The sequence below is a fragment of the Mandrillus leucophaeus genome, unplaced genomic scaffold (genome assembly GCF_000951045.1).
Source record: "Mandrillus leucophaeus isolate KB7577 unplaced genomic scaffold, Mleu.le_1.0 Scaffold309, whole genome shotgun sequence".
Lineage (NCBI taxonomy): Eukaryota > Metazoa > Chordata > Mammalia > Primates > Cercopithecidae > Mandrillus > Mandrillus leucophaeus.
This window is the reverse complement of record NW_012103243.1, coordinates 4,193,051-4,203,610: the sequence shown is the minus strand read 5'-3', so window position 1 is coordinate 4,203,610 and position 10,560 is coordinate 4,193,051. Positions and strand designations below refer to the sequence as shown.

General features: G+C 37.8%; 1 protein-coding gene and 1 pseudogene across 1 annotated transcript in view; both read left to right on the top strand.

Moving 5' to 3' along the window:
- Positions 1 to 3,201, top strand: part of LOC105544800 — a 213,371-nt pseudogene extending 210,170 nt beyond the window's left edge.
- KCTD3 (potassium channel tetramerization domain containing 3) overlaps positions 2,906 to 10,560 on the top strand; it is a 76,425-nt gene continuing 68,770 nt past the window's right edge. Inside the window, exons 1-3 of the mRNA XM_011987402.1 lie at positions 2,906 to 3,478; positions 9,378 to 9,431; positions 9,670 to 9,715. Of these exons, the coding sequence (XP_011842792.1) occupies positions 3,396 to 3,478; positions 9,378 to 9,431; positions 9,670 to 9,715 (183 nt within the window). The 5' untranslated portion in view covers positions 2,906 to 3,395. The remainder of the gene's footprint in view (positions 3,479 to 9,377; positions 9,432 to 9,669; positions 9,716 to 10,560) is intronic.

Below are 10,560 nucleotides of genomic sequence, written 5' to 3'. Positions count from 1 at the left end.
GAGTTTACCCAGTCTCAGAACTAGAGGGACAGAACTAATAGAATATATATGTATGTTTCTTCATCGTTTAATATGTATTTTTTATATAGAAATATAAGTGGATAGACACATGATTTTAGTTTTTCCATTATTTAAATAAATGAGATTATACTTATAATGTATTATTCTGTAACCTGATTTTTTTCCCCACTAAATAATATACTGGAGATTGTTTCTGGTCAGTTCACATGAAGTTGCCCCCAAAATAGTTATAGCTTCCAATATAATTTTTAAAATCATTCCCCTATTGTTAAACATTCTGACTGATTCTAGGTTTTTGCTATTATAACACTACTACTATGAACATGCTCTTCTTCACATGTTCTTTTTCCAATTGTGCAAAATGTTTATAGGATATCTTCCTAGAAGAAAAGTGCTGGGTCAAGGGTATGTACATTTAAAATGTTGATATTCTTGAGGTGCCCTCCAAAAACTCTGTACTCATTCAGAATTTAATCAACAACGCATGAGTATGATCATTTCACACTCTCACTGACTCTGGATTTTATTAAACCTCTCAATTTTTGCTTATCTCATAAGTAAAAATAAGTTTTTTCTGATTTATTTATTTGTTTATTTATTTTGAGATGGAGTCTTGCTCTGTCATCCAGCCTGGAGTGCAGTGGGGTGATCTCGGCTCACTGCAATCTCCACCTCCCAGGTTCAAGTGATTCTCCTGCCTCAGCTTCCCCAGTAGCTGGGACTACAGGTGCACACCACCATGCCTGGCTACTTTTTGTGTTTTTAGTAGAGACGGGGTTTCACCATCCTGACCTCGTGATCCGCCCACCTCGGCCTCCCAAAGTGCTGGGATTATAGGCAGGAGCCACTACAGCCGGTTTTCTGTTGTTTTAATAAGCATTTTAGTGTTTTTATCATTTGCCTGTTGATATTCTTTCCATATTTTTCATTACTTGTTTTCTCAATTTGTAGAATGTATACATAAATGATCAGATATTATAGATTTTCAATCATTTGATACATATTGCAAATATTTTTTCTCATTCTACTGTTTGTTTTTGTTAATGGTGTTAAAAATTAATTCTTAAAAATTAAGTCATATCCTAATTTTAAGTTTTATGAGCAAGAAATGCCTTCAGATATTTCTATATTGATCTGGACATATCAAGAAGTCATGACCATTTGTTTTATAAAATACTGAGAACTTTTCCTTCTCTTGAAGAGATGTTCTCCTAATAGTTAAGTACACTGTAATAGATGAACACAGTTTCATTTATTTCAGGAAAAATAAGAAGTCTTTTCACAAATATATATATTTTTTAATTTATAAGGCCTTATTCTAACTCCAAGTTGCCTCTTGGATTCAAAAGCTGTTAGCAAGTATTCTTTCATATTCTTCCAAGGTTTGAACCTAAGGAAAATTAAATGGCTCTTTTACCACCTAAATCTCGACTGCAAATTTTAAAGCAAAGTTTCACATCCTGATAGAAGCAGATATTACGTGTTAGGCAAAGGCAGTTAACACTGTTTAAAGCAAGCTCGTCCAACCTGCAGCCCCATGGGTCGCATGCAGCCCAGGAAGGCTTTGATTGTGGCCCAATACAAATTCATGAACTTTCTTTTTTTTTTTTCTCTAAGCTCATCAGTTATCGTTAGTATTAGTGTATTTTACGTGTAGCCAAAGACAATTTGTCTTCCAATGTGGCCCAGGAAAGCCAAAAGATTGGACACCCTGATTTAGATTCCTAGTTTGCCCCTACTTTAACCTGAACTGTTACTCATCTTCCCTGTCTAACGGGAAGATAATGAGGTACAATGGAGTGTTAAGGATGGGGAATAGTGGCCTTGAATTCAAACTGCTTGCCATGAAATTCCTGCCATCCCACTTGCTACCTATGTAATTTTGAGCAAGTTTTCTGATCATTTTCATTCTGAACTTCCTTTTTTAAAAATAATTATAACAATAGTTGTGAAGAAGAAAGATGACAAAATATCTAAACTACCTGGCATATGATAAACACAAATTAGCTATTATTAATCTTATCATGAACTGGGATAAATAATACGTATCTTACATCCATATGTACTACTAACCTCTTTCAATTCGAATCTAGATAGAGTATATCACATCATTGGTATGCTTGCCAGAAACCATTTCTTATGTTTTGGTAAAAATTATGACAATGAGAATAAAAACTTAACATCAGATACATTATCAGTTTGAATTATTATGGTACAACTATAACAAAACACCATTCATGTTAAGAATTTAGTACCACAAACTAATGACCTCTGAAACATAACGCACTATATTTGTTAGCCTTTGTTAGCACGGCATCAGGTATTACAGTATTCCGATTTAAAAAATATTTTAATAGCCACTAAGGTTTTGGGTTTGAATATATACCGTTTAAAGCAAAAACAAATAAATAAACAAGCGCATAAAATTGTGTGCTACCGGTGTGAGTCTAACATTAGTTGAGTGCTTACTATAGTCCAGAAATAGGTTGCTGGGCATTACACAGCCTAGGGGTTTCTGTCCTTTGGTTTCCTTCCTGCTTAACAAACGAAAACAAAAAACAAAACAAAAAAACTGCTTGAGAGATTGGGGATTAAAATAAAGAAGGTAAAGTAAGCAGTTTTCTGGGGTAAACTCTATAAGGTTTTAAACTCCCCAAATGTTCCCTGCATTTGCACTGCCTACATTTAGGCATCAACTTTTACTACCTCTAGGATTAGTTTTTCCTTTCCCAATCCATGTGGACAAAGTGGGTCATAAAGATCCGTAGATAGTTTGCCCAGATCTTCCCTCAATCTGCGAATCAGCTTCCTCGTTTTAGAAAATCTGAAACGTAAAAGAGAGAGGGGCTGGGATCGGAGCCCCAGAAGGGGAGGGAAAAAATGGAATCCCGCGCGGGCAGGCGGCTGGCCAGGAGCACATTCCCCTAGCCTCCCTATGTGCCGACCCCGCGGCCTTGGGAAGCTCCTCCCTGGCCTTTCCTTCCTCCTCCTTCTTCTAGGAGGCAGTGGCGGGCGAAGCGTGAGCGCTGCGGTATTTTGTCCCGAACGGTGACCCCTCCTCCCAGGCAGGCTGCGGCGGCGTCGGTGGCAGCCGAAAGCGGAGGAGAGGCCCGGGCGGCCCGGCGGCCTGGAGGCCGCGAAAGGTGGAGGCCGGGCCGCCCTTGTGCGCCGCAGGATTGACGGGGGAAGGGGCAGAAGCTAGCAAGCCCCGCCCGGCCGCCGGGAAGGTGGGGGAAGCCCCGTGCAACCCCCGCCCTCCGGCCGCCGCCGCCCTGCTGGCCCTGCAGCCGTCTCCGCTGCCTCGGGCTACAGCCCCGGGCTCGGCGGTCCCGGCTGGGGAAGGAGGGCGGCGAGCGCGCCCGGAGCCGCCGGAGATGGCAGGAGGGCACTGCGGCAGCTTCGCCGCGGCGGCGGCCGGCAGCGGCGAGATCGTCCAACTGAACGTGGGGGGGACCAGGTGAGCCGGCGGGTAGGGGGTTTTCACTGGGGATGCCGCGGCGGCCTCCTCCTCCTCCTGGTCTCGACGGGGACCGAGAGTCACAGGAACGAGGGCGAGCGTGGGAGCCAAGCCTGGAACGTGGGGGCCTCCAGGCGGGAAGAACGTTGGGCGAATTTTGGAGCTGATGAAGGATCTGCTCTGGGAAGGGAAGGGCAGAAGGGCCGCTTGGAATCACCGAGGACCAGGCCCATGTGGCATAGTAGCTGCTGTCCTAGAATGCCAACCTTTGCCCCTCCCCCTTTCTAAGGTATCAGGCAAGGAGGACCATTACATAGTCCTCCTTACCTCATCTCAGATTAGAGTGTATTTGAGGAATTTATTTAGTAGAAGCCTGGCTTTGTGGTTTGGATGTGGGAGATGAACCTGCCTGCCTTTCTCTTTGGTCAACAAGGTGTCGGTTTTCTTAGGGATGAGTACGGTGTTCTTTTCCGCGCCTAATTAGGGGATTTGTAATTTGAAAGATTTCTGTGATGGGAGTGCTGTAGATTTGCAGTACCTAGTTATTTATTTTCAGAATTTCTTGGTGCATGGGCTTGAAGGATCTGTTCAACTTTTAGGACAGTGTGTCCAGAAACTGCAGTTTGAACATTTGCTTTTAGGAAGCTCTGGATATTGGCACGGTGTGGCGCCCTTGGAGTAAACAGACTGAAAGCACTTCTCTGTCTGTTCTCTTTCTGGCCTTCCGCCCCCCTTTCTGTGCCTGTTATTAAGTTTGTTGGGGGAAAAAAAAACATAGTTTTGGTGGATTTCCTATAACTTATGAGTCACTCCTCTCAGAAAAGGGAGTTTGCCAGCTGTTTGAAAGAAGTGTTAGTTGAGTTTTAGGCTTGATAGGAGATAAACAAGGAAATGCTCTGGAATACAGTGTATTTTTCTGTGCTTAAGAATATGATTTTCAACTAGCATTTTAACAGTATTTTAATGTCTTAGAATCGTAGTGACAAAAAGTGTCTACGGTAGTGCTTTAATCCTATACATTTGATAGCTTTCTAGAATTTAACACAGAAAACCATGGTACTTCGTTTGTTCTTAGGGTTTTTTCCTCTTCCCCCAAATCAAAACTTAGATAATTTACAACATTATTGCAGTTGTATAGAAACCAGTCTTATGGAGATTTATGTCTCCTAATGTAAGAAGTGGAGTTTTTCCTAAATTCATGTTAAAATATTGGAAGTTTGGTAACTGGTGGAATACCCCGAAAGAGGAGGCCTGCAATGTGTGTTGATTATACTGAAGAGTAACAGTATAATAATTTAAAATCCCTATACTGCTTTCTACTTGCTATTGATGTATTTCTTTTCTTTAATTTTCTTTTCTTTTCTTTTTTTTTTTTTTTTTTTTTTTTTTTTTTTTTTTTTTTGAGACGGAGTCTCGCTCTGTCGCCAGGCTGGAGTGCAGTGGTACGCTCTCCGCTCACTGCAGCCTCTGCCTACCGGTTTCAAGTGATTCTCCTGCCTCAGCATCCGGAGTAGCTGGGTTACAGGCCCGCGCCACCACGCCCAGGTAATTTTTGCATTTTTAGTAGAGACGGGGTTTAACTGCGTTGGCCAGGATAGTCTCAATCTCCTGACCTCGTGATGCTCCCGCCTCGGCCTCCCAAAGTGCTGGAATTACACGCGTGAGCCACCGCGCCTGGACGATAGTTAATATATTTCTATTCAGACATTCACAAGGACATACAGTATTATTATACAAATTAAGCAGTATTGTTATTTATTGTATGGATGGCTTAATACTGAGTGAACTCTTATTAAAGACTGCAGAATTCATTTAAAAGTTTTAACTCATAAGGCGGTTATCTTGGCACTGTAACGTTTTATCTTGTGTCTACATTATTTATGGAACTTGAGCTTATCAGGTTCTAATTTTTTCTAAGTGATATTAGCAAAGATACAAAACAATACATATATTACTGGTTTGAACAGTTTAAAAGACATGAAATTGTTAGTGGGAATGGAAACATTAAAAAAAACTTCAGAAAATTGTTAAGGTAAAATAGCTTATAAAATAAATGGTAATGGTATGGCCTGTAGAAAACAACATCCGTCTCCATATTCTAAGAATATTTTCTAGATTTGATTTTGAATCATACACTCATGCAGAATTGTAGAGCTAGGTAAGTTCTAGAAGTCATCTGTGTCTTGTATAAAACACAGTGTAACACAGTCACTTAAGCCATTGTAAGAGAAAAATCCTGATATGATTGCCACTGAAGTTCAGGAACTGCTGTGACGTAGAATTGAAGTTCTGAAGTGATAGAGTCAAACTCAAAAGGAGTTTGTTGGGAGCAGAGAAGCATATGCTATTGGTAAGGTCTTTTTTTTTTTTTTTTTTTTCCTCAAGAGAATAGACATGAGAATGGATATACTGAAAGGAATTACAGAAATGACTAATTTTTATAGTATAATACTTTGTGGGTGATTCAGAATGTGGAGAAGATGAAGTTTCATTTAGAATTGTTAATATTCGTTATTTACAAAAAGTAATGAAGTGAATTCACTGTGACTGAATTTGTGATTAATTGTGTTATGGGTAAGTGTGATTTTAGGCCTCATGCAAGAGAGCTGGGACTAACCGTTGAGGACTCCAGGACAAAGAGCTTTTGAGTCAGGTATATGTTTTTAGTTCCCAGGCTTTATCTCTAACTAGCCTAGCAACCTTGGACAAATATTTTGATGCTTAGTCTATTAAAATGTAAAGTGACAGACAACAGTACCAACCTTGTCAGATTGTTATGGGAATTTGAAGTAATAAATGTGAAATGCAAGGGTTAGTGTCTTTATCACTACTTACAGTGCAGAATAGATAACTAATTAGATTGCTTCCAAGTTAATTTAGTAGGAGGCAAGTTGCATGAAGTGTAACTGTGGATATGCAGATTTCTTTAGTAATTCTTTTGCTGAGACCAGACTGTACCTGACCCTATTCTTGAGACACTATGGGTATGGGATAAAAAACAAATCAAAACAGAAAAGGCTTTCATGTATCTTTCAAATGATTATACTCATCATGTGTAATTTTAAGTGTGCTAGTTTTCATGAAGTTATATTTGACACTAGTTTTGCGGCCTGATGTTTTAAAAAAATTGGTGAGGATGAGGATCCAATCCCTTTGCCCAGAAATTCCAGGTTACTAACCTTTCCCCAAAATACTGATTAAAATTGAAACTGATAATGTGATTTTAAGCAGACCTTTGTGATTTTCTAAGTAGTACATAATTTTAATTATTTGGAATACAATTGCTGAATCAGTAGTAAATATGAAAGATTGCAAGTTATAAGCTGTCCTTATTTGGAATGAATTTGATGGCCTCCAGAACAGTGAATCTGCATTGTCGTGAATCCTTGGAGCCTTCAATTTACCACTGACTGGATTTACTTTGATTTTTGACCAAGTCAGTTTTCTATGACTGGGGTAATCTGTATATTTTTAATTTTTTCTTAAGAGTCTACTAAGAAATGCATTTAGGAGTATTTGCAGTGTTTTCTTAAATAAAGTGACTTATTTGTTAATCAGATAAATGGGCATAGGAACTACTGAAAACACCTAGACTGTCCATAACCTATGAAATTCGTTAGTAGTCAACTTCTATGTGTTCCCTAAAGTACCTCTTACTGTAGTTTACATTTAAATGTCTTTAATAAATGAATTGTTTTACTGTCTTTCCTTCAGTTAGCCAGTGAAAGAATACTTTTCCTTACAAATTATAAAGTTGTAAGTGGGAAGAAGTGGAGATAAACTTTTTTTTTTTGAGACAGAGTCTCGCTCTGTCGCCCATGCTGGAGCTCAGTGGTGCGATCTCGGCTCACTGCCAGCTCCACCTCTCTGGTTCATGCCATTCTCCTGCCTCAGCTTCCCAAGTAGCTGGGACTACAGGCGCCCGACAACATGCTTGACTCATTTTTTTGTATTTTTAGTAGAGACGGGGTTTCACCGTGTTAGCCAGGATGGTCTCGATCTCCTGACCTTGTGATCCGCCCGCCTCGGCCTCCCAAAGTGCTGGGATTACAGGCATGAGCCACGGCGCCTGGCTGAGATAAACTTTTAATTGTGATTGGAAAGCATGTTTTGATAATAAAAGAAAATTTCTTTTAGAGACTAAGGCATTTTTTATGGAACAGTGCATACACCGCTTCTGCTGTTACTGACACTGAGACTGATACTGCTAAATGGTTTAAGTGGGCAGTTTAGTGACATCTGTTTGTCAACACTAGTGTACTCTGAAAATGCTCTGTTGTAACCATAAAATGCTGATCGTACAGAATAATCAAGTCTCCGTTTTGTACAGAACATTTAACTGAGTTTGTAAAGTGTGGTTCTGTTTATCACACATAAGTTTCAATAAACATTTACTGAGCATGTGCTAGATGCCAAGAACAAATGCTTTTAGGTCATCTTCTCTGGCTTTAAGAAAAAGCAACATATACTTTTTTAATACAAAATCCATTTCTGAAACTGAATTTGAAAGGTGAATGTACAGATAATCCATTTATCAAGATATGTAGCCTCAGGTGCCTGGATGGACTTGCAAAGTTGAGAGATCCATGAGACTTCTGACACTGCTCTGTGTAAGCCTTGGTAGTCAAAGTTTTCACCCTGGCCTGCAATCCAGTGCTGTTTAATATCCCACTTAGAAGATGGGAATGGGAAGTAGGATGCATTTTGAGGTTATGCTGCAGTGAGCAAAAAGTAAGCACCTTCCACGTTTTTGATAATTCTAGGCTGCTAATTTAGGTAATGGCAGACAATAGAGGAGTGATACAGTATATACCTGCACAGTCTGGGAAACATCTCTTAGCCATTTTGACTGGGGCTTGGCCTTTGTTTCCTGGTGATAGTGCATGGTAACTAGTGCCACTATTCAGTCACCTTGTTTAGTTTTAAGTATGAAAGATAAAAATAAATTTGGGGAATTCATATAATGCCAGAAAATAAATGTGGAGTGAAGGTAGAGGTTTGCTAGGCTGGGTGAGGTAACATTGTAGTTCAAGGTGATATCTTAAAATGAAAATACTCAGAGAAGGACTGGACTGAGCAAGTACTATATTGCTTTGTTTGCCATATCAGTTTACATAAATTGTTGGTTTGTTGTCCCAGTCTATTATACTGTACTTCGGTAAAGATCCTCTCAGAATTGGTGGTAATATACAAGCTTGATCAAATGACAACCTCAGAGCAGTAGTATTGGCTGAATGATTTTCAAGAATGAAGTCAGCAGTTGCAAATAGCCCAAGACTGCATATAAAGAAGGTGTTAAAAGAGTAATTTACAGTGAAATTACTATGAGCTTAAAAAGAGATAATACAGAATAGGATATTTAGAAAAACTATTACCTGGAAGGTAAGGCCTGAGTGGTATCAAGAAAGATGAATGGATCTTGAATTATTGGACATGAGGAGGGTGATCTAGCTGAATAAAGATACCAAAATGGTAGTAAGCATGAATTTTTTGGGGATATGAAGAAGCTTTGTCATATGAAAGGGGAAAACCAGCGTTTGTATTGGAGAGATGAGATGGAACCTGAAGGTAATTTTGAATGTTGTACTGAGAAGTTGAGACTTGGTGTGATGGGCTAATTGTTGATTCTTCAGCAGAGATTAGCTTATTGGAAAGTAGTGTTTTAAAATGCATTATATGGCAGATAACTAGTTGTTTATTGTTATTGAGAGCTGTTTATATAATCTTAACTCTGAATTGAAAGCAACATTTAAAAATACTAACTGTAATAAATATATTGTTACAGCTATAACTATAAAACATCTTGTAAATCATTAGCCAGCACATGAAAACAAGTTAACTAATACTGAAATTTCAAATCATATTCTTATTTATAATACCAGATGATTTTTAATTGCAGATTTAGTACCTCAAGACAAACTCTTATGTGGATTCCAGATTCGTTTTTTTCCAGGTATGTCTTATAATTCTTTAGTGTATATTTTAATACATTTATTTACCAAAATATAATTTTTGTCAGTTAAATTGTTTTTTTTAATAGAAAAGGTTAACTCTTAAAATATATATATATATATATAAACTTGGAAGATAGATAACGTACTCTTAGTGGTCTTTAACATTTGATAAAAAATTATCACATTTGTTTATACTCAGATTTTAAAAACTAACTTTAGATTATTAATGACTTCCAGTTTGCTGAGTGGGAGAATTTCAACACTTCGAGATGAAACTGGTGCTGTGAGTATAACAATAATTGATACATATTTCTAAATTAATGCTTATAGTACTTGGTCCTAATGTATACTCTAAGAATATAGGAAAACTAATATTTTAATAATCACTGAATGAAAGTGGCATAATATTATTTCTTGTCATACATAGTTTTTTATAATCAGAGAAGATCCCTAAATAGGGAATACTATATATGGCAATTTAAGTATTCATGATTAGAGCAATTGTAGAATGTGAGCTTACATTGGCATTAGAAGAAATATTTTTTAGATCAATAATTGAAACTTTAACAGTAAGTGGATAAATGTAAATATTATAATGTTTTTATATTAGAATATAAGAGATTAAATTAGTAAAGTCCTACAGTTTTTTATTTTATTTTGGATAATAATCTTGTGAATTTGTTTGTACACCATTGGTACAGTGAGGGAAGGAAAGAATTGTAAAGTTTCAGTGCAAAAAATTGGTTTATCCATTTGGAGGCAACAAAGTGACCAATGGTATTTATTTGCTGTGGTAAGATTTGCAGATGAAATAAGGCAACAAAGGCAGATATGTCCATGTGAAATTATAAAAAGTTATCAGTGATAAGATCTCCACAAATCTGTGATGTTTCTTCAATTTTTGATGTACTCTAATGAAAATAAAAGAAAGAATTTATAAAGCTTAGAATCTCATTCATTGTATATATATAGTTGATCATAGTAGGCAAAGTTTTATTACTGGCTGCCATTTCCCTTTCTAGTTGATTTACCTAAGTTTTAAAAGATGTTAAGTTTTTATGGCCAGCTCTTTTATAAACGATTCAAAATAGGTGTTGGTATACATTTCCATAAAAGTTACCAATTATG